General features: G+C 40.6%; 2 protein-coding genes across 4 annotated transcripts in view; both read right to left on the bottom strand.

Moving 5' to 3' along the window:
* GNAL (G protein subunit alpha L) overlaps positions 1–24,951 on the bottom strand; it is a 163,460-nt gene that overhangs the window by 9,331 nt on the left and 129,178 nt on the right. For all 3 annotated transcript variants that reach the window (XM_053668810.1, XM_037147977.2, XM_037147978.2), the window contains 4 exons: positions 9,364–9,418; positions 7,834–7,907; positions 7,209–7,267; positions 6,749–6,869 (listed from right to left, as the gene is read on the bottom strand). In XM_053668810.1, coding sequence (XP_053524785.1) covers positions 6,749–6,869; positions 7,209–7,267; positions 7,834–7,907; positions 9,364–9,418 — 309 coding nt within the window. The remainder of the gene's footprint in view (positions 1–6,748; positions 6,870–7,208; positions 7,268–7,833; positions 7,908–9,363; positions 9,419–24,951) is intronic.
* CHMP1B (charged multivesicular body protein 1B) lies at positions 16,510–20,404 on the bottom strand. Its single transcript, XM_037147986.2, has one exon. The coding sequence runs from the start codon at positions 20,268–20,270 to the stop codon at positions 19,671–19,673; it is 600 nt and encodes a 199-aa protein (XP_037003881.1). The 5' UTR covers positions 20,271–20,404; the 3' UTR covers positions 16,510–19,670.

The following is a 24,951-nucleotide window of genomic DNA, read 5'->3' as shown; positions in this document are numbered from 1 at the left end:
CTTACATAATGAATATACTTGGGTTATGGCAGTATGATTTACTAATAAAGGGTCAAAAGCTAGAAGTTAAGGGAAGATACAGAACTCATTAGCTAATCATACAAAAAATAGTTTGCAGCTGCCTTGGTTCTTCCCCTGACACTGATTACATTTGAGGTTCTCCAACCTGGAGCAGGATGTTAATCAGGTCTATATCACTGCACTGGACAGGACAGGTTAAGGGGAGAGGCTAAGATACAGTGAAGGTGTAGGCTGGAAAGTTCTTTGTTTCATTAAATAGATGCTGAGAAATGGCTTAACATGATTTCAGTGTGTGCATCAGCAAGCCTTTAGAAATTTTATGACTTCAAAGGAATCAAGCTGATGATTAGTGCACAGGAATCTTACTATGAATTAGAAACACAATCCATTCTTCCCCAAAATGGAAATAGCCTTAAGGTTTCTTCTAGTTAAAAAAGACAAAAAATGTAATTAAAATGGCAAAATTCAAAGGAAAACAGAGAATCTTAAAGACAGCAAGGGAGAAACAGGAAGTAACATACAAGGGAGCCCTGATAAGGCTAGCAGCTGATTTCGCAATGAAAAGACTACAAGCCAGAAGGGAATGGCAAGAAATATTCCAAGTAATGAAAAGCAAAGGCCTGCAACCAAGGCTACTCTATCCAGCAAGCCTCTCAATTAAAATGGAAGGCAAAATAAGAATTTTCCCAGAAAAAAGAAGGCGGAAAGATTATACCTCCACCAAAACAGCACTCTAAGGTATGCTAAATGGAGTGCTTTAACAGTAGGGAGAAAAAGAACACAGGTACAAGGGGGACAAAACTGTAATGAATAAGTATATATCAATAATAACCTTAATTGTAAATGGACTAAATGATCCAATCAAAAGACACAAGGTAGCTGAATGGATAACAAAACGTGACCTGCACATATGCTGCCTAAAGAGACCCACCTCAGAACAAAAGACCTACAAAGACTGAAAGTGAAGGGTTGGAAAAAATATTATAAGTAAATGGACTGGAAAAAAAGAGCCAGGGTAGCAATATGTACACAAAATAGACTTCAAAATAAAGACCATAAAAAGAGATGAAAAACACTTCATAATACTCAAGGAAAGAATACATCAACAAGACATAAATATTATAGACATATATGCACCCAACATAGGAGCACCTAAATATATAAGGAAAATTTTGGAGGACTTCAAGAAAGATATAAACAGAAATATAATTATGGGGATTTTAACATCCCACTGTCAACAATGGATAGATCTTCTAAATAAAATATCAACATGGATATTGTGAGACTGAATGACCCATTAGATCAAATGTACTTAACTAATATATATAGAACCTTTCATCCCGAAGAAGCAAGATACACATTCCTTTCAAATGCACATGGAACATTTTCAAAGATAGACTACATAATAAGACACACCAAAAAAAGCCTCAACAAGGCTTTTTTCAAGAAAAATTGAAACATCAAGCATCTTCTCAGACCACAAGGGCTTGAAACTAAAAACCAACCTCAAGGAAAAAACTCAAAAACACTCAAAATCATGGAGATTGAATAGCATGTTATTAAATAATGAATGGGTTAAGAATGAGATCAAGGAGGAAATCAAAAAGTTTCTGGAAACAAATGAAAATGAACACTCAATAGTCCAAAAGTTATGAAACACAGTGAAGGCAGTCCTGAGAGGGAAGTTCATACAGGTACAGGACTACCTAAAAAAGATAGAAGCATTTCAAATTAACAACCTAGCCCTACATCTACAAGAACTGGAGGAACAGCAACAAATAAAGCCAAGAGCAAGTAGAAGGAAGGAAATAACCAAGATCAGAGCAGAATTAAAGACACAGACACTAAAAGCACAATTGAAAGGATCAATAAGTCCAGGAGCTGTTTTTTTTTAAATATAAACAATATTGAGAAGCCTTTAAGCAGATTCATCAAGGAAAAAGGAGAGAGGACCCAAATAAATAAAATTAGAAATAAATCACAAGAAATTACAACTGATACCACGGAAATACAAAGGATTTTAAGAAGTTAGTATGAACAACCATATGCCAAGACATTTGAAAACCTGGATGAAATGGAAAAATTTCTATAAAAATATAATCTTCCAAAACTGAATGAAGAAGAAGCTGAAAGCCTGAATAGACCTACAACAACTGGTGAAATCAAAGTATTAGTCAAAAACTCCTGGCACACAAAATACCTGGATCATGTGGGTTCGCAGGAGAATTTTACAACACTTAAGGAAGAGCTAACTCTATCCTTCATAGACTATTACAAAAAATCCAAGAAAGAGAAGACTCCCAAACTCTCTTTGTGAAGGCAGTATCCTCCTAATACCCAAAACAGATATCTAAGACACAACAAAGAAAGAAAACTACAGGCCAATAGTGCTGATGAACACAGACGCAAAAATCCTCAACAAAATATTGGCAAGCCACATCCAGCAATACATTAAGAAGATCATACACCATGATCAAGTGGGATTCATCTCAGACATGCAAGGGTAGTACAATATTCACAAATCAATAAATGTAATACATCAGAAAAACAAAAGGAAAAAAACACAAGATCATATCAATAGATGTGGGAAAAACATTTCATAAGGTACAGAACCCCTTTATGATAAAAACACTCAACAAACTGGGAGTAGAGGGAATATACTGCAACACAATAAAGTCCATATACAATAAACCTATAGCCAACATTATACTCAATGGGGAAAAAAATAAAAGTTTTCCCACTAAGATCAGAACACGACAAGGATGTCTGCTTTCACCACGTCTATTCGACATAGTATTGGAATTCTTAGCCACAGTGATCAGACAAGAAAAAGATGTAAAAGGCATCTAAATTGGAAAGCAGGAAGCAAAATTGTCATTGTTTGCAGATGAGATGACACATAAATTTTCCGAGTGTACCCCCCAAATCCTATAGATTCCACCAAAAAACTACTCGATACAATAAGTAAATTTGGAAAAACAGCAGGATACAAGGTCATATTCAGAAATCAAAGATATTTTTTTGTATACCAACAATGAAATATCTGAAACAAAAATAAGGAGAAAAATCTCATTTGCTATAGCTACAACAACACAAATAAAGTACCTAGAGAACAAAAACTATTATTTTTTAACCAAGGAGGTAAAAGACCTATACTCAGAAAACTACACAACTCTGAAGAAAGAAATTAAGGAAGACACAAACAAATGAAAGCATATACCGTGTTCATGGATTGAAAGAATTAACATCATGAAAATGTCCATACTACCCAAAGCAATTTAAAGATTCAATGCAATTCGTATTAAAATACCAATGATGTATTTCACAGATACAGAACAAACATTTCACAAATTTATATGGAACCATAAATGACCCCCAATAGCTGCAGCAATTTTAAGAAAGAAGAACAGAGTAGGAAGATCACCATAGCTGACATCAAACTATACTACAAGGTCATGTAGTGTAATCAAAACAGTCTGGTACTGGCATAAGAACAGACACGCAGGTCAATGGAACAGAATAGAAAGCCCAGCAATAAACCCAAGTCTCTATGGTCAAATAACATTCAACAAAGAGAACAGAAGCATAAAATGAAGTGAAAATAGCCTCTTCAACAAATGGTGTTGGGAGATTGGACAGCTACATGCAAAAAAATGAAACTTGACCACCAACTTACACCTTACACAGAAATACTCAAGGTGGATAAAAGACTTAAATGTAAGTCATGACACCATAAAAGTCCTAGAGGAGAACATAGACAGGAAAATCTCAGATATTCCACACAGCAATATTTTCACTGATATGTGCCCTAGAGCAAGGGACATAAAGAAAAGGATAAAAAAAATAGGACTTTACCAAAATAAAAAGCTTCTGCACTGCTAAAGAAAACATCAGCAAAATGAAAAGGGAAGCAACCATGTGGGAAAACATATTTGCGAATGATACCCTGGACGAGGGTTTGATCTCCAAAATATATAAAAAACTCACACAACTCCACTCCAGGAAGACAAACAACCCAAATAAAAATGGGCAAAGGACCTGAACAGACACTTCTCCAAAGAGGACATACAGAGGGCCCAAAGACATAGGAAAGGATGCTCGGCATCATTAGCCATCAGAGAGATGCAAATTAAAACCACAATGAGATACCCATCATAACCAAATCAACGAACAAGTGCTGGCCAGGTTGTGGAGAAAAGGGAACCCTAGTGCACTGTTGGTGGGAATGCAGACTAGTGCAGCCACTATGGAAAACAGTATGGAATTTCCTCAAAAGACTGAAACTGAAACTGCCTTTTGACCCAGCAGTTCCCCTGCTGGGATCATACCCTAAGCATCCTGAAACACCAATTCAAAAGAACCTATGCACCCAATGTTCATAGCAGCACAATTTCCAATAGCCAAGTGTTAGAGTGAAAATGGAGACAACTGTACTTGAACAATAAAAACCAAATAAATAAAAATAAAAATTTATTTTTACACACATACATTTATGTATTATTAGATCAAATATAATATATATATTTTATTATTCAGAAAAATATATATTATTTATGTTTTATTCAAGTACAGTTGTCTCTATTTTTCCACCACTCCCCTCTGCCCCACCCATCCCTACCTCCCACCCTCAAACCTACTCCCCTTTGGTTTTGTCCATGGGTCCTTTATACATGTCTCTTAATGACCCTTTCCCTTCTTTCCCCTATTGTCCCCCTCTCTCTATCCCTCTGGTTACTGTCAGTTTGTTCTTTATATCAATGTCTCTGGTTATATTTTGCTTGCTTGTTTGTTTGCTTAGGTTCCATTTATAGGTGAGATCATATGGTATTTGTTTTCATAGCCTGGAAGATATGAAAACTTGGCTTATTGCACTTAGCATAATGCTCTCCAGATACATTCATGCTGGTGCAAAGGGTTGGAGTTCCTTCTTTCATAGTTTTTTGATCCACTCATTTACTGATGGGCACTTAGGTTGCTTCCAGCACTTGGCTATTGGAAATTGTGCTGCTATGAACATTGGGTGCAGGGTCCTAGAACACACACAAACCCACCAACCTGGAAATCAGCACCAGAAGGGTCTAATTTGCTTGTGGGTAGTGGTGGAAGTGACTGAAAACCAGCAGAGAGTGGAGAAAGCGCCAGTTTCCTCTGGGACTCCTCTTCCACATACAGTGTCAAAATGCAGCTATGTGGGTTGCCCTGCCCTGGTGAACAGCTAAGGATCCGCCCTTTACTACATAACAGGTGTGCTGAGACCAAAAAAAAAAAAGGCCCAAATGAAAGAATAGTTCAAAGCTCCAGAAAAAATACAACTAAGCAATGAAGACACAGCCAACCTATCAGATACAAAGTTCAAAACACTGGTTATCGAGATGGTCCAGGAACTCACTGGGTACTTCAATGGCATAAAAAAAAGCCAGGAAGCAATGGTCACATTATGTGAAATAAAGAAAAATTTACAGGGATCCAACAGTGATGGGAAGGAGACCAGGACTCAAATCAACACTGTGGACCAGAAGGAAGAAAGAAATATTCAACCAGAACAGAATGAAGAAACAAGAATTCAAAAAAAATGAGGAGAGGCTTTGGAACCTCCAGGACATCTTTAAACGTTCCAACATCCTAATCATAGGGGTGTCAGAAGGAGAAGAGAAAGACCAAGAACTTGAAAACTTAATTGAAAACATAATGAAGGAGAACTTCCTCAATCTAATAAAGAAAATAGACTTCCAGGAGGTCCAGGAAGCTCAAAGAGTCTCAAAGAATTTGGGCCCTAGGAAGAACACATCAAGGCACATCATAATTACATTACCCAAAATTAAAGATAAGGAGAGAATCCTAAAAGCAGCAAGAGATAAGGAGACAGTTACCTACAACGAAGTTCTCATAAGGCTATCAGCTGATTTCTCAAAAGAGACCTTACAGGCAAGAAGGGGCTGGAAAGAAGTACTCAAAGTCATGAAAGGCAAGGACCTTCAGCCAAGATTGCTCTATCCAGCAAAGCTTTCATTTAGAATGGGAGGGCAGATAAAGTGCTTCCCAGATAAGGTGAAGTTCAAGGAGTTCATCATCACCAAGCCCTTATTATATGAAATGTTAAAGGGATTTATCTAAGAAAAAGAAGAAAAAATATGAACACTAAAATGACAACAAACTCACAGCTATTAACAATGGAACCTAAACAATAACAATAACAACAAAAATAAACTAAGCAAACAACTAGAACAGGAACAGAATCATAGAAATGGTGATTATATGGAGGGTTATCAGTGGCGAAGTGGGAGGGGGAGAGAAGGGGAAAAGGTACAGAGAATAAGAAGCATAAATGGTAGCTAGAAAATAGACAGGGGGAGGTTAAGAATAGCATAGGAAATGGAGAAGACAAGGAACTTAGATGTACAACCCATGGACATGAACTAAAGGTGGGTAATGTGGGTGGAAGCAGTGTGCAGGTCAGAGGGGAGTAAAGGGAGAGAAATGGGACAACTGTAATAGCATAATCAATAAGTATGTTAAAAACACTAACAGAACTTTATCAAGGAGCAGTCCCATGTTAAGTATGTCTATATAGAGATGGACTAAAGAGATACATTTTATAGTTTTGGATTCATCAGTAAGGGAAGAATGACTATATCTGGAGAATAAAAATAAAAGTGAGCTGAATGATACTTTTAATGAAAGAAAATCTGCAATACAGTGGTGAGACTGAATTTCTTAGTTTTGTAACCTGTTGTTCCAGATGCTTTCGAAAAGGTCTAGGGACTCTCTCAGCCTGTTGGTGTTGTTATCTTCCCGAATCACCATGTTGTAGCTACTGCAGGCCGCCACGTAAATGATAGCGGTGACGTCTTAGTGAGAGAAGAGAGAAGAAGTTAGACAGATGGCCACTAGGGGTTATGATAAAGTACACATCCCGCTGCTACCCATTGGCAGGGTAACTTTCTTTCCATGAGTATAAGAATGACCTGAAGTGGCTCTGTGTGTGTAACTGCTTGCTCAGTAATGTGCCCAACCAGGAGTCTACCCACATTAGCAAATGGTAAATGGAAATTCGGGATCTTAAATTCCTTATTTCTGAGATTCACATTGAGGGCATTTTATAGATGACATCATTCAAAACCACTTAAACATAGTAGCAGGAGCGAGTGTGAACATTCATCCTATTATCTCGAGAGCATAGAAATCACCATTAAAGCACTGGATCCATTTTCTTCTCTCGTCCCTCTGGCCACCAACATCAAACATGCTGTGGAAGGACAACAGGACAACAATTATTTGGGGGTGTGGGGAAATACCCTGCCCTTCTGTGCTCTTCTCCATTGCTGTACAGCTTGCAGCCCCACCTGTGTGGCCTCAGCAGACTGCTCGGGCCCAGCCCCAGGTTCTGCACTGGGTGCCAGGCCGACATCCACACCCAGTTACTTCTCTCACCCAGCTCTCACCCTGCAGTAATCAGGCTGGCTCAGGCCCCTCTTCTCAGGGCAGCCTGCACAGTGTACCCCTCTGCCTGAGTTTTCTGGCTGCAGTTTCTCTCTATTTACCCCAATGCCTCAGATCTTTCTCACCTTCTCAGTCCTTTCCAGTCTTGGATTCCTCCCTTAAACTTTCTGCATGTACCTCAGGACCACGGAGTCTGTATTTACTTATCCAAAAGGATGGCAGTGCACATTTGGGATTCTGCTCCCAGAAGCCTGAGGGCTGTGGGTGGGAGCTGGGTCCCTGGGCCCCAGGTCCTGTAGGGCCCCAGCAGGCAGCAAGGAGAGCTTCCTGCCCACAGCTCTGCAGCAGGTCTGCTCTTGACAACACACTTACTGAAAGTTTACTTTGTCCACTTGGAATCGTGTCTCAAAAATCCCTGATGTGAGAACTCTGCATCTGAGAAGGTCCTGAGAGCAGGAAGAGAAAAGCAAACCAAGTGACACCATTGTTTTCCAGAAGGAAAGCCCTGGATATAACTGTATTAGTTTTTCAAAGAGCAGTTTATTTTTTTTATATCAGAAACAACAGTAATATGGTAATGAAAATCTCAGATGAAGTGTTCTATTCCCTCCCACCCCAGAAAGTTACAGTTACAGCATCAAGAGGCTTGAGAGCTGTGCTTTTCTTTTCTTTAGGATTAAAAGAAAATCACTGATAAATGTAGCCTCTGACTGTCATGCTCCTGACAACCACATCACACCCTTAGTGTTCTGAGCAGAGATGCTGCCAGTGCTCTCCTGGTACAACTGGGGAGCCAGCTGCTTTGGGTTCAGAATGATTTGGGTGAGAAACCAAAGGAAGTATAACTCTGCATTCACAGATCATGGAATTTTTGAACTGGATGCTAGTTGATTTAAGATCTCTTCCTCATGTACTTCTATTCTAAGATAAGAGATGATTGTAGTCTGGAGGGGATAAGAAAGCCAGTTTTACAAAGTTGACATCTTTTGTACATTTGTCAGATGTCAGGGGTATTTCTTTTTGATCACAAATCCATTATGATGTTAATGAAGCAGATCCTCCAATCATTGTGGAAGCTGGGAGGTGGTCCTTCCCTGCTAGCCTGATGAGAGTACTTAGGACAGCCTCATGGAATTGACTCAAGACCAGGAAGGCTCCATTGCTCTGCCCGGTAATTCTGAATTCTTGGAGTCAGCCTCAGAGACAGGTGGAGTTCAAGGGATGGAGATGTGTGTAGACCTCCAGGAAGGGCAGAGAAGAGAGAGCCTTCAAGAGGGGCCCACGACCAAGGCCCTCCCAGGACACAGACACTAGGGAGTGTTGGATGGAGGGAGTGTGAATGAAGACCCTGTAACTTTGGATTTCAGTAGCTCTGGAGGCATCTAGAGGACTCTCAAGCTGAACAATTCAGGGTTCTCCAAGTTTCTCCAGATGCCTGAGGGTCAAAGGTTTTCTGGGACACAGAAGGTCTCTCTCTGTTACTTACAAAGGGGTATTTTTTTCTGGCTTAAGCTCTGGACAGCCTGGAGAGTGAGCCTGGAGAGTGTTTGTGACTCAGACAAGGGCCAAAAGCAGAATGGGCAAAGTTTATGAAGCTGAGGATGCAAAGGGCTAGTTTTCCATTGAGACCTCCCAAGAGGAATGGGAATTGCTTAGTCCTATTGCACAAATAAAATTATTTTGATATTGGGAATTTAGCACATTTCAGAGAGCTAAGTCAATGAGCCAATTAACAGGGCATGGTAAACATATCGTGTGTGCATACAGGGTTCACACAATTTGCAAGAAGTAAGTTATTTAAAGAAATTTTCCCTTAGTTCATTTAAAATAATGCTTGAATAATGTCAAGTTCTTTAATCTCACAAGGTTCCAATGGGTAGCTGCAGCTCTAACTTCACGTACCTGGTCTGTGGGAGTGTAGTCCACCAAGCTGACACTGTCAATTCTTTCCAGGAAGCTGAAAAGCAAGCCAGCAGTACTCAGAATGTGCTCTGATGACTTTCTCCTACGTAGTGGGTGATATATGGGTCAGTCACACAAGCACAGGAAGACAGGGCAGCAGAGAGCCTTGGGGACATTCCTATTTTCTTTCCCATACATGTGTCTCCCCAGGTAGCATAACATTCCTGATTGAGGGGTTACTGCCACCTCCTTTTTTCTTTTTACCTCTGCCTTCCCTATTCCATCTTGCCCACTATTGTAGGGTTGGGAGTGAGAGGCCACTGAGAAAGTGGAAGGGGGCACAGGCCTCCGTCCAAGGCTAAGCTAGAGGAAAACCATGCTGCCATGTAAATACAAAACAGGAAGTGAGAGATGTTCCTTTAGCGTAATAAGTCCTGATAAGATCCAAAGGTGAGCGGGTGTACACACCTGGTAGAAGCTATAAGACTGGTCCCAGAAGTCTGATATGTTACACAAATGAAGTCATGGAGAAGTAGGTGTAAGGAAAGGAGATCACATCACATCTGCAAGTGGAAGAAGACAGGCCCAGGTGCTCTCCCTGCACTGAATCGCCTCTCTCCCCTGGCAGAGAGGCCACCCCTCCATGTCTAAAGTAGCCACCTTGTCCATCCCCAGGCCAACCTTGCTTTATTTCTCTACAAACACTTACTGTGGACTGACATGTTTTAGATTTGTTTCTTATCTGTTTATTATCTGTCTCTGTCTCAAAATTTCAGCCCCCCAGGACAGGTCTTTGGTTGGCCCAGGGGTCACCAGCACTTCTAAATATTTGTCTGATGAATGGACGTTTGCTCGCCTCCTCCTCTTGGAGCTGGCAGAGGTAAGTGCCCAGCCCCCAAAGGACATTGTCATGTTCAAGACACAAGAAGAGATGGGAACTGGTTAGCTGGTGGTCAGAAGACCACTTCTGGACAGACTAGGGCAGTGGGGCTTCAGGAAAACATGCGAGGAGAGGAAGGGCATCTCAGTGGCCCACGCTTTCCCTGGCCAGGGGAGGCTCCTACAGTGGGGAGAGTGAATGTGACTGAGACAGGGACAGGGTCTTGCTTCCCTGTCTGACCAAGCCTGGAAGGTTTGGGTTCCATCACTGGTTATATGAAATAAAGCAATGATTGGGTCTTTCTCTAAGCCCTTGTGCTTGGGGTCATATTGCATAGCACAGGGTGTTACCTCCCATCTCCACACGCTCCCCGACCAGACTGCCTTGTAGGTCTTGAGGTGCTTTCAGCATGGGCAAGAGGGAGGCCAGAGATGCAGTAAAGCCACTTAATTCTTTTGGCCATCTTCATTCTTAGCTAAAGACAGTCCCAGTGTCCTGGTGCTGGGGTGACATGCTGGTGGCCCTCTGTCCATGAACCAATGATCTGACACAAGACCCAGCTGCTGCAGGATCAAGAGGCAACCCTGTGGCAAGTAAGCCACCAGGCTGATGTTACAGCTGCCCTTTCAGACACAAAGTGGTGGGGGCAGTGTCAGAAATGAGGACATTTTATCTGGAAGCCAGGGCCAGTCCCACCCAAGGGGAAGCAGCTGTGGAGACGGTTGTCTGTCACTACACTGCCTGCTATGGGAGAGGTCAAAGAAACTGAACTGCTCCTGGAGGACTGCAGAGCTACAGCCAGGTGGCAGGGCCACTGAGAAGCCAAAGGGACCCTGATCTGCCTGCAGTCTTTCTGGTGCCTGTGTACAGAGGTAGGTGAACTGTCCCGGGGTGTGGAGCTGGTGTGTGAGATGGAGCAGTCTGGATAGAATACAAATAACCGTGGAAATGCCACAGGGGGGTACATTGTGGAAGCTGGAAGAAGATGAAGGCCCCAGGGAGTGGAGAGCCCTGCCCTTGCTGGAGACCTGGTTTGAAAACCACAAAGCAGTTTGGCTAAGCACTTGGTGCTCTTGAATTTGGTGGAGTGAAGAGTGCCTTGGAGTACACACTGAGTTTCTGACCATCTAGTAGGAAAGAAGCCAAAAGATTAGTGATGAAGTGAGAGAGGTTTCTGCTCCTGGAAAGAGAGCTCTGGACTATAACCAAGACAACCAGCAGGGTCTTGGATGGGAAGATGAGCTGCTCCCTGCCCCCACTTCCAACCCGTGGGCTATAATAATTTGATTTAGAAATGATCTGTCCCGTTTTCTTGGCTGGGGACATATAATACTGACCTGTGATACAGAAACCGATCATCTCTGATTAAAAGAGCTGGAAGTAACTAAGTAACTAAAAATTAAACTAAATATAAAGCATTTGGCTATAATTAGAGTTTAGGAAGCAACCAATTTCTATCAGGATTCAGATGGGGGGAGGGAGGTGGGTGACTTGATTGAGATGGTAATAACTAGTATAAGTAGAAACAATGCAATATACTTTAAAAATACATCAAAAGTTTCTGATAGATGAGATTAAAGATGGCCTTACAAAGGAAGCATAGTACCTTCCTGAATGCTGCTAAAATCAGTGGTTCTGAGGTGTCAATGACAAAGGCAAAGATGTCAAGTTCTTTTCCCATCTCTAGTGTCCAGGATGGATACTAAAGATCCTTTAGGCTCTGATGCTTAGCCATCTAAGCGAGACCTGAGAAGCATCAATGAACATTTCCAAGTGTATCTTCTGAGTTGTTACTGATGCTGAATGGTATTCTGCATTCATAGGTTTCATGTTTGTGCGATGAAAATAAGAAGTGAAAACTCCCTTTGAATGTAAATGCATCCCCCAGTTCTTTGAAAGACTCTCTAAGGCAGGGGTGTGAAACTCATTTTCACCAGGGGCCACATCAGCCTCGTGGTTGCCTTCAAAGGGCTGAAATAATTTTAGGACTGTATAAATGTAACCACTCCTTTACTATTAAGGAGTTGAAATTACATTCAGCCCTTGAAGACAACCACAAGGCTGATGTGGACCCTGGTGAAAATGAGTTTGACACCCCTGCTCTAAGGAATAAAGAAATTAAATAAAAATCTATAATAGTAGATTTATGCCAGCTTTTTGACTAGATCTTTTGTTCAATCCACATACTTCCCAGCATGTTATAGGAGGACTCCAAATCAGGGGTCCTAAGATAATATACACAGGGATGATTTTTAAAAAAATCCTCACTTGAGAACATGCTTATTAATTTTAGAGAAAGGCAAAAAAAGCAATTTATTTCTTTTTTTCATTTTCTGCTACACCGGAGGATATTTATGTTTGCAGATGCATTTTTAACCTCACTCATCATCTGGATCTTTCTTTTGTTTGATACTGGTGCAAAATATCTATCCATTGTTTATATCTCATCTACTGTCTGCCCATCCTCAAAAATAACTTAAAATTCAGATTCTTACAGCCATGGAGTCAATCATGAGAGGGGACAGGAAGAATCATGCAAATATGACTTTTTAAAAATTTATTTTAATTTTATTTTTTTAAGTATACTTTGTTGTTGATTATGCTATTACAGTTGTCCCATTTTCTCCCCTTTATTCCCCTCTGCCCTGCAGCCCACCTCCTACCAGCATTCCACCTTCCTCTTAGTTCATGTCCATGGGTTGTACCTGTAAGTTCATTGCTTTCTCCATTTCCTATTCTATTCTATTTCATTTCATTTTATTTTATTTTATTTTATTTTATTTTATTATTTTTAGAGAGAGGGGAAGGGAAGGAGAAAGAGTGGGAGAGAAACATCAATGTGTGGTTGCCTCTCATATGTCCCCTACTGGGGACCTGGCCTGCAACCCAGGCATGTGCCCCAACTGGCAATTGAACCTGCAACCCTTTGCTTCATAGGCCCGTGCTCAATCCACTGAGCTACACCAGCCAGGTCCTATGTTATTCTTAACCTCCCCCTGTCTATTTTCTACCTACCATTTATGCTTCTTATTCCTTGTACCTTTTCCTCCATTCCCCCTCCTCTCCTGCCCTGCTGATAACCCTCCATGTGAAATCCATTTCTGTGATTCTGTTCCTGTTGTAGTTGTTTGCTTAGTTTGTTTTTGTTGTTTACGTTCAGTTGTTAATAGCTGTGAGTTTGTTGTTGTCATTTTACTGTTCATAGTTTTGATCATCTTTTTCTCAGATAAATCCCTTTAACATTTCATATAATAAGGGCTTGGTGATGATAAACTCCTTGAACTTGACCTTATCCAGGAAGCACTTTATATGCCCCCCACCATTCTAAATGATAGTTTTGCTGCGTAGAGTAATCTTGGATGAAAGTCCTTGCCTTCCATGACTTTGAATACTTCTTGACTGCAAGGCTTGTTTGAGAAATCAGCTGACAGTCTGATGGGAACTCTTTTGTAGGTATCTCTTTCCTTTTCTCTGACTGCTTTTAAGATTCTCTCTTTATCTTTAATCTTGGGTAATGTAATTATGATGTGCCTTGGTGTGTGCTTCCTTCGGTCCTGCTTCTTTGAGACTCTCTGAGCGTCTATCTCCTTTATTAGATTGGGGAAGTTCTCCTTTATTATGTTTTTAATTAAATTTTCAAGGTCTTGGTCTTTCTCTTCTTTTTCTGGCACCTCTATGATTCAGATGTTGGAATGTTTAAAGATGTACTGGAGGTTTCAAAGCCTATCCTCCTTTTTTTGAATTCTTGTTTCTTCATTCTGTTTTGGTTGAATGTTTCTTTCTTCCTTCTGCTCCAAACTGTTGATTTGAGTCATGGTTTCCTTCTCTTCACTGTTGTTTCCCTGTATATTTTTCTTTATTTCACTTTCATAGTCTTTACTTTTTCTTCTATTTTACAACCATACGCAAACATTTCTGTGAGCATCCTGATTACCAGAGTTTTGAACTCTGCATCAGATAGGTTGGCTATCTCTTCATTGCTTAGATCTATTTTTGAAGTTTTGTTCTGTTCTTTCATTTGGGCCATATTTCTTTGTCTCAGGATACCTGTTACATTGTAAGTGGTGGAACACCTTAGGTATTTGTCAGGGCTGGGCAATCCACTTTGCTGCACTGTGGCTCATATAGCGGGGGAGGGGTCAAGAGGGAACAGTATTGCTTGTTGGCTCTTGGCCAGCTTTCAGTCACTTCCCCCACTAACCACAAGCAAACTGGGCCCTTCTGGTGCTAATTCCCGGGGGGGTGGGTTTATGATGTTCTATGACCCTGTGGGTCTCTTCAACGAACTCTCTTGTGAGGTTGGGAGTTTCTCCTGCTGCCACAACTCCCACAGGTTTTTCCATCCAGAGGTTTTGAGGCTTTTTTTCTGACCTGGAACCCTGGGTTGTGTGGTCTGTCTCGCCCTCAGTTTTTCCTCTCAGTTTATCTGCATGCAACTGTGGTACCACCGGGTCTGCCAGCCACCACCTTTCCCATCCCATCCTCCAGCTGCCACCTTGCTGTGTGTCCTTTCCACCCTGGCTGCCTGTTTCTGTCCCTCCTGCCAGTCTGGATGAATGTTTCCTCTTTAACTCTTTGGTTGTCGGTCTTCCATACAGCTCAGTTTTCTGGCAGTTCTGGTTATTTTTTGTTTCTAAACTTTCTATTGCTTTCTTTTGGTTTTGCATGGAGGCAAGGTGTATCTACCTACACCTCTGTCTTGGCTGGAAGTCCTAGATGACTTATTTAAGAATCATTATTTAAAATGTATATATTGGCTTAAGTATTTAAAATGATATCTTTAGTTAAGATATTTAAAATTTAGCAAGTTGTAACTCTGTCAAGGCAAGTAAAATCTTTTCTTTCATTGCAATTGGTTTCATGATCCTTATTTTCATGATACTGTGGAGTGACAAAGTACCAGGCAATTCTAATGAGCAGCAGGTTAAGATCCATGCTACTTATGTAACCATGCAGAAAAGCCATTTTATTTTATCTGACATTTTCTCCTCTTGATGTATACTGGCCTCATCCAAAACCCTTACCCATTCACCTTCCTCTCCCTTGCACAACCAATCCCTTAATCATTAAGCCCCCAAAACAATGAGGTTCTGGTTGGCATCAAATAACCTCAGGAACAAAGCCTGGGGTCTAAGTACCACAGAGGACGACAATATCTAAACCTCTGTTATGTTTCAGCTCCAGAACCAGAAAAATGCAACATCCCACTGACCAAATCCTTGTGAAACCAGACAGAATGAGAACATGGCTGACATCAGGATGGGATGCAGTGATCAACTACCCCCTACCTTAGCACTGGCCAACCAAGAGAGACCACAACCCTAACTCCCTTAGTCACCACGATTAATGATCCCCTCATATGTAAATCCATCCCCTAGAAGCCATTGGGAAGCCAGGTCTTCGAGCATTAGCTCACCTGTTACTTTGGGCATAGCACCACAAAGAACAAACCTTCATTTTCTTTGTTTCAAGCTGCTGTTCAAGTTTTGTTTTTGGCTCTGAAGCCTGCAGGCAAATGGACCCTTTTAGTCTAGTAACACTTAAAAGGTGCTGCAGCAGCGTCTGCAGACCTTGGAAATCGGGATTTGCAGCTGCACCATATCCCCAGGTGAAGCAGTGGTTCATGCACACATCAGTTTGAGAAGCACTGTGTCTTTTCTTCTCCATTTTTACTGCCATCCAACTCTAGGCTCTCATTTGTTTTCATCTGGACAATATAGTTTCTGTGATTCACGCTCCTGCTCCTTTCCTTAGGGTAAAGTCCACTCTTTTAATATGGCCTCCAAGCCATTCACAATCTGCCTGATCTCTTTCTTCTTCACCCTTTCTCCTGTCAAACCCTACACTCCAGTCAAATCCCATGTAGTTTTTGGCCTCTGACCTTTGCGTAATTCCCACTTGTTTTTCTTTGAAGTCCCAGACTAAATCCAATTCTAACAACCAGATACTGTATTTCTATTCATGTACTTACTGTTTCATGACTTAATTAGCATGGTATATTGCCTTTTACTGTGGCTCAACATTTTTAAAAGTTGAGGTATAAAACACACAAAGTGTGTAAAATGCACTACTCTTGTGTTCATCTGGATGACTTTTCTACATCTGTATACACTCATGTCCATTTTTCTTTTAATATGTATGCCTTATCTACATAACTAAATTGAGTGCCACTGAAGGCAGAAGCATGTCTTTGATTTCTAGAAAGAAACCTAAGATAACCAGCACCTGATATATTTTAGCTTAAATCTTTTATTGTAATCAGTCATTCTGAATAAACACTGCTGGTTTGTTCTGACACTATTTAGGAGGGAGGATACATAAACCCTCAAGGGCAGGAGCAAACATTTCAATTAGGAAAAATGCTATAAAGGAAAAGGACACAAGTGTTCCGAGGAAATATAATGGGGCTCTAGTCATGTTCCCACTGCACCCACCTCACCCACTGTGTACACGTCATTAGAGAGCCTTAGGCATGATCATGAGGAAGGTATACATTCACACAAAGACATTAGCAGGAGCACACTGAGCTGGGGACCAACCACAGTAGGCCCAGAAATTGTCATTAAGGCAGAAATTGTCATTAAGAGACATTGTCAGTCCTTCTCCTTATGGAGCTTTGCATCTAGTTGTAAAAAATCCTAAGTAAACAAGGCAGGCATTTTTCTAATGCCCATGGATTGTAAGGCGGGGGCTGGGTGGGGAGACGGGGCCCTGCTCATCAGTTTGTTCAATGTCCACTGGCTTGTGGCTTTTTGTCAGTAGTACTGAAAGTCTTGAGCTTTGGATTTTGGCTACAGAAACACTTCCAAGAGGGTGTTGTGCATATTGCAAAGAAAGAATCTAGGACATAAGGTCCCTTACTTCTGCTTCACAATGTGAGAATGTCGGGCTGACCCTGAGACTATATTTAATTAGTAAGGTTATCACAGTGGTGCTTATTTTAGGTGGCTCTTTTCCAAATCAAAGACAGCTGGGTAGGCACACAGCAACCAAGACTCATTGAATGTCTGTATTTAAAAGGCACATACATGCATTAACATTTCATCAAGAATAAATAGCTTTAGTAAGGAAGTTCTCCAATAAAGCACATATCATCTGAGCTGAAATAAACAGTTCATAAATAACTAAAAATTTATCCTAGGTCCATGTTAGGAACTGTACATTTGCAGGCAGGAAAATAAAAATAAATAAAAACTGTACTAGTAGTTGCATGGAAGATTATTTAATATTTCCTTGGTATGTTTGAGTTGGGTCTTTTTGAAAATTAAAAAAAAATTAGAAAAATTAGAAAAAATATTTTGAAAAATCTATTTGTAGCCTGGGGAAGTTTCAGTATGAGGAAGTATCTTGTTGACTTGAAGAAACTATTATAGTAAAGAAGTACCAGTAATAGCTAGGGCTTCTAGAACTGTGCATGAAAATTCCATGCTAACTGAACAGAAATTCAGGTGGTAAGGGTGAGCTTGGAAAAATACCATGCTTTCTGAACCAAACCTACCTCTGAATTAATTTTCTTAAATAGCTTTTAAAACAGGATACACAATCATATGCAGTAACCTGCAATTTTAAGTGATTTATTTGAGAAACTTCTGTGGTTTACATTTCAGCATTTCATCAACTGCAAAAATGAGAAAATAATTCATGGGTCTAATGCTTTTGAAGCAATATTTATGGTTCCTAAAAATATACATTTATATAGTTTGAAATGAACATATTTTAAGAATGCTCAAGCTTATTCAATCTTGCAAAATATATTATTATTGTTGGGAATATTTGTATTATAGAAGGGTCTTCAATTTACAAAAGGATTCAACACTAAGCTATTTTTAAAGTATTATTTTTTCCAGTCTAAAGAGGGGTTACCACTCTTGCTGTACTCACGCAACTGCCTTTGTGCAATCATGTGGATGAGATAAGACACAAAAAGGGGAGGAATTCTAGAAAGATGTGGGGCAGACAATGAATAGGTGTCCCTTACAGAAGACTTCAGAACAACAACCAGTTAGATATAAAGATACTTAAATATGAAGGTCAGTTCTCATCTGTACACGTTTACCCCCTTAAACATGCTCTCATTTGCCCTGGAAAACATGTTATTAATGGTGAATCTTTCAAAGGGCCTGTGAGTCCCTATAATTATTTTCTGGAACACTGGAATTCTCTTATGGAGAAATCTCCCAGTGAACAAAAAGAGGAATTTAAAATATCCACAAGTACTTAGATTAACATACCTGCCAACTCAAAAGCAAACTGATGTTCTTCATGTTTTGAGGCTATGAGAAAGTTTTGGCTACAGGTTCTCCTTTTCAGCCAGAAATTGGGACTGCCATTCCAGAAAGGTGGAAGGCAGCGCAGCTAGGCTCCAGCACTAAAGGAGCAAGCATGCTGTCCAATCCTGCATCTTTCTTCCCCAACTTTCAGCTGCCTGCATGGCTAAGTAAAACATTCCAATTTATAATTCTAAGGTTTTTAAATGAGTTGTTTTAAGAACGTAATAAATGCAAATAACTATAATGTTAAATGCTGTTCTAATTTTATTTCTATTTTTGGTTGTTAAAATCAAAAGAAAACCTAGAGTCCCAGGATTTTCTCAAATCAATCAATAGTTCTTTGGCAATGTTAGAGTGAGTAATGTGACTGCCATGATAATATCAACATATTTTGTAAGAAGTCTAATTAAAGTGTTGAAATAGGAAAGTAGCTAGAAATGTTAGAGAAGTTCATTTAAAAGAAATGCCATACGTTAAACCCTGTAAATCTTTTAAAAACCTCTTTAGCAAATGAAAAAAAACCATAATTGAAAACTTTTTCCTTATAATGGAAGTTACGTGGCATACTTTTTCATTATAAAAGACAACTACCACACAAAAAATTTACCCAAAGTAAACAATAAGAGGGTATTACGCAAGACTGTCCTAAGGTAATTTTAATGTTGTGAAAACAGATTAATAGTCAACTGTAGTCCCGTTTTGATGGCAAAAAACAAAGGATACACAGAAACAGCACTGCCCATAAGTTGAATGAGGTATTTATAGCCCTGTAATAAAAAAATCATTCTCTTAAATTTTTACACACCATACGCCAATTTAACAAATTTTCAATTACGCTAAATTAAAATACCCTTCAATTTTGACAATTCGGGCAGAAAACTGTATACAAGGGAACTAAAGATGTGATCAAATTTTTGAGAAAGATCCATATACTCCAGATTAATCTTGTTAAAAGGTAGCTATAAAAATACACATCACAAGCTATACAGAATTCCTTAATGTATCTAAGAACACTGTAAACCCAAAGGCAGAAGCATCTTAAGAGCATTTCAGCATTCTGGCATATTCAAAGTTTTTAGTGTATAATCTCTCTCTAATATACACAGAGCATTTCAAAAGTTGGCTACAGGCAGGAAACCTCAGAGTGAGTTCTGTTGTCACACTTGGTCTCGCAGGCGGGCCAGTCTCTGGGATAGTTCATCCTGCTCCGCGGAGGCCACACTTGCGCCTACGGAACCGGTCTGCCCCTGCGGCAGCTCCATGTTGAGGTCTAGGCCGGCTTCGTCTGCCATTTCCTGGAGCAGCATATCCACTTGGTTTTGGGGAGTGGTTAGCGTCGTGGTGCTGCTCATCGTGTCTTCCATTTGCTGCGTCTGGACGTCCAGCGTCTCAAATTGGTGCTCGAATTTGTCCATCAAGGCAGAGATCTTCTCCAGATTCATGGTTTTCAACGTCGCATCCATCGACTTAACCACTCCAGCCATCGACTTGGTCACCTTGCCCATCGTCACCGCCGTCTGGACTCTGGCAGCCACTGCGTCGACCCGCGCACTCATTCTCAAGAAATTCACCGACTGGTTCTTCTGGCGAATGGCGTTTTCAGCATGTATCCTTGCAACTTCCATGTTGCCCTTCTGAATGGCCTTTTTAATTTTGGCCTTTTCCGCCTTTTCCTCCTTGTCGCATTTTTTGGCACTTCTGCTCAGTTCTTTGGCCGCGAACTTTAGGTTGAACAGGTGTTTCTCCATATTAGACATAGTCGGATGACTGACTGCTCGGGGTGGGCGGCCAGGGCGGAGACCTTAGTAGGATGAAGGAAAGAAGGTCTCCGCCGGGATGCCGCTCCTTTGTTTTGGTCCTACTTCCTGTTTTTGCTGTGAGGCGCAGGTGGTGACGTCAGAGCTCGGCGCCGGGAGGTGGGGACCGACTCTCACGAGCACGCCTACCGAAGCGAGCTCAGACTTGACTCCGCCTACTGTGCTGGGCTGATTAGGGCGCTGGCCCCGTACTGAGTTCTGCGCAGTTTTTAAAGTACTTAAGCTTTAGCAGAGTCACAAAAACTCGTGCTCACACACAGTTTCTTAGGCATATATCTACTGAAACGTGCAGAACGCGTCTAAAGCTACATGTAAAAAATACCCAAACTCTAAAGTTGGCAGGCCTTAAGGTGTCCGGGCAGAGGGCTAAAAACCAACACTCAGGTCTGCAGACTAAAACTTTATTTGCATGTGTAACTTCCACTTTCTCAAGGGAACCTGAAACCACTGGATTGTTAATACATTAAAAAATAAAACAAAAATTGTGTCATTGCCCTGCCTCTCAATTTTTGACTACAATTTGAGCTATCATCCCGTGATATCCTTTTATTTATTCACTAATGGGCAAGAAAATACATTCAAAACTATGTACCACCACATTTTTACCGTGGCTGGAAGTATGGCTTATAGTTGAGTTGCCAGTAACTATCATCAAAATATCTTTCTGTAATTTAGATTTTTTTAAGAAAGCCATCATTTACCGACATGATTCTATTTGATATTTTATAAATATCCAAGGAACTTCACTCACATTTAAGTTTGACAGGTTAAATTGTCATTTTAAATTATGCAGGCAGAGAACAGTGATGGGGACCCACACCCACTGGCATATATCAAAACTGTCACTGTGTAATATACCCTTTAAAAATGCAGGCTTCCAAATGGCAGCAGTGTGCCATAGCCTTTTTTTCTTATAAAGATTCCTCAGTACAGCAATAACAAAATAAATGATGGCCCAACTTGCCCTAATAAGGTTAAAAATGATTACTGAGAACTAATTCTGTTTAGAGATAATTTTAATTCAGAGTCTCACTATCCCTTTGTGCCTCCTGTGATAACTTGCCAAGCGTCTTGCACCACTAATTAGAGGTGTGTTGGTGTCACATGTATGCTCCTAAAACACAGCTATGATTATATCATTCTAGTGCTCCAAAACCTGGGCAAAAAGGCGAAACTCCTCTTTGTGGCATAGTTGGTCTCCACTCTTCCTTCCCTTTCCCTCCCCTGTGCAGCAGTGAAACCAGAGTGAAGCCTGGAATTTAAGTGTCACCTGATCAGGGTGGAGCTTGAGAATGGATGCTCCTCCCTCACACCCTGGGCTCCCCTTCTGTTCATCTCTGTGTCACCCTCCTCACAAACCTCCTCCTCTAGGATGCCTTCAAGGCCCACTTCTTCTGCCACAGCACACACAGTAGATTGACTGAGGGGACAGGCCACCTATTATATCATGAACGGTGTGGAAGCAGAGAACAAGTCTTATTCCTTTCCCCCAGTGGACAGCAAGAGCTTTGCACACAGTAGGCATTGCCTACAATAAGGCTTTGCTGAACTGAAAGTGGTTGGCAGGGCATAGGACATTACCTACATCAGCAACTTGGCCAAGATTACTTTTCCCTAAAGTAGAACTGATTCTTCACATGAGACATTTCCAGAAATAGAATATAAAAAACAAAGAGAAGAATCTATTTTAAGTGGGGCTATAGGGCCTAGGTCCCTTCTTTGCTCAACCCCATCCTACCTTCCCTTTCTTTTGAGTCCCTGTCTTTACATGCACTTACCAAACCACTTCCCTAATCCTATTCTGTGTTCCACAGTTTGTTTAATGACAAATTCTCACTAGGCAGGGGTGTTTGTGATATAATCATGAGAAACTGACAGATTATGAGGATAATGACAACTAACATTTATTAAGTACTGATGTGCCAGCCATTGTTCTGGTCGCTTCACATGAATTAACTCATCTCATCTTCACAAACCTTATGAGATAGACACTAATTAACACCTCCAATTTACAAGTAAGGAATCTGAAGCACAGAGAGATAAGTCGCAGGCCTATGACCACCCATCTGTTGAGTGTTAGAAATAGGGTTCCATAGGTATAACAGGGAACAGTAATAAAACACCAGGGAGTCCAATAAGTTAACAAAAATAAAAGACTGATCATTTTTGGATGAAAAGAAGTTGATTTACCAGTTGTCTTCTGAGGAAATTGGGAAGTTGCATTGACTGCAAGGTTAATATAACTAAATGATGTTGCTAAAATAAGTTATCATCCCCTGAAGCTGCATTCATTGAATAATGAAATAATGGCAAGTCTGGTCTCCAGGCTGATCAGACAGTCTAGAGAATGTGGTGGAGTTCCAGAAGCCATATTTTCAGAGACCAGGGCAGACTGAAACACAGAAGAGAAGGCTGACCTCATGTTTGGCAGCTGCCCCTCCTCTCCCTGAGCTGAGGATATTCCACATGACTTTGATTAAGTTTAGCTTTAAACGCTAGCTCTAGAAATCATCGTTCTCTCTCTCTCTCTCTCTCTCTCTCTCTCTCTCTATATATATATATATCCACCACTCAGAGACCTCTTTCTCCAGGATAATCATCAATGCCTGAGGCAGCAGAAGACAGTAGCCTGGACCTGACTAATGGTCACAAGGTCTGGAATTTTGGTAGGCTAAAGACAGCATCTTGACCTAAGTAATTGTTTCAGTTCCTACAGTTGGTGACTTCCCAATGAAACCAAACAGAGGGAAGCTGGAACAGACCTTAGAACTGTCCCCAAGACATGAAAAATGATTTATTACACTTATCTCACCTTCAACCACTCAGCTCCCAACCTCTCTACGGTGTCTTGTGACTTGCCCTGTATAATCTCTAACCTGCACTACATGGGGGAGATGGGACTTTTGGGTATTAGCTTACCATTCTCCTGGGCAGGTGGCACCATTCCTAATAAAATTGTCTTTCTCCACTGCATTTCTTGGTGTTTAGTGTTTGGTTCTGGGACAAACTCTTTCTGTTTGGTAACAAAATCCTATGACAAAGCGGAATAGTTCCTATCACTTCTATAGTGTGCTATTATCTCGTTCAGTTTTCTCTCTGAGACAGTGATCACTTGAGGTCTAAAGGAGGCCAAAAAAGAAGTATTAACTTTAAAGTGGTTTTGAATTAAGTTATAGGATATTAGATATTTAAAATAAAATATAATGAGTGTGCATTCTTCTTCTATTATATTTGATGGAGTTGGGCTACAATTGTCCAGCTCATGCCTATATTCCACAAACATTTACTGAATTCGTGGCTCAGAGGATGAACAATATAGGGGAATAGGTAAGTCACTGGCAGGTGTGATGCATTTGTCATGTGCCATAAAGCAGAGGTATTTATTTCCCTCAGCGTTTCTTCTCATGGAAGGTTCTTAACAATTGGTGCATAGAGGTGGTGCTGGCTGAGCTTTCCTGATAAATTTGACAAGTGAGGCGTTCTAGCAGATATTTCTCTTCTAGGAACCACTGAGCTGTCTTGGGACATAATTAACCATGTCCTAAATACAATTAATTGTCGCCAAGATTAACATCTGGAAAACAATATTTAATAGTGAATCTTGGTATACTGCAGGAAAAACAAAATGTATTTTTTAGTCTAGGAGTTAAAAGAGAGTTCAAAGTTCATTTAATTTCAACTTACACGAATGTGCAAAACTCTGTAAATTCTTCCATCATTTACATGAAATAAAATAAGGAAACAAGCACAAATTGCATTTGACATGGCTCCTGGTCACTGGAAGCCCTCCGGTACCTCCTCTTTCTGCAGAGGCCCACCATTGTGTGTCTGTCACAGCGTCATTTTCTAGCAGGCACCCATCTCTCAGCCTCATAAGGACACATGTGATTGACCAAGGGGAAAGAATGGAGCTCTTAGGACTTCAGGATAAAGCCTCTGAGAAGGCAGTCATGAGAGCCACTCTATTTTCAGAGGCCACGTATACTGATTTGTTCAGATCATACCACTTGTCAGAGGCAGAATTAGAATGAGAAATGAACCCTCAGATCAACATTCACTTCACACTGAGTTTCTTATTTGAAGAGATCTGAGATGTCATTAAACATGTTCAACTGTAGATAAAATTATTCCTTTTTTTGAAAAATAATCGATTAGGTCTTGTTGATTTTAGAAGATATATTTAGTCACTACATATATCTTAGTGGAGAGTCATAGTGTTAATGTAACCAGCTAGGAGTTAACAAAAGAGAAGGAGCTAGACTGTTTGAACCTGACTCAGTGGAAGTTATAATCAGGCTTAGGTCTGGAACTTATAGCTTCAGATACCTTACCATGATGTAAGATGGTGGCCAGAAAGAGGAGGTCTCTAGTCTGGGAAAAAGATAGAGTTGAATATAGGGAGGGTACAACATAAGCCCGCAAGGAACCAGGAAAGAGATTGGTTAGTTTGAAAAAAAGCCTAACCATTCCCAAGCCCTAGGTAATATAATCAAAGCTTAACAAAGGCCCATCTCAGTAGCACCTGTTTGCGCATTTGCCCATTTGTTTGCACATTGTCTCTCCTTGCAGCCATGAGGGTCTATGGGCAGGCTCCAAGCACAGCTCTAAGCACCAGCTGGAG

The sequence above is a fragment of the Artibeus jamaicensis genome, unplaced genomic scaffold, assembly GCF_021234435.1.
Source record: "Artibeus jamaicensis isolate MK-2021 breed Jamaican fruit bat unplaced genomic scaffold, CSHL_Jam_final contig_511, whole genome shotgun sequence".
Taxonomy (NCBI): domain Eukaryota; kingdom Metazoa; phylum Chordata; class Mammalia; order Chiroptera; family Phyllostomidae; genus Artibeus; species Artibeus jamaicensis.
Note: the sequence above shows the minus strand (reverse complement) of the source record. Positions and strands in the feature narration are given on the sequence as shown.

Bases quoted from the DNA above. Each gene is read 5' to 3' on its own strand.
- CHMP1B (XM_037147986.2), bottom strand. From the start codon at position 20,270: ATGTCTAATATGGAGAAACACCTGTTCAACCTAAAGTTCGCGGCCAAA.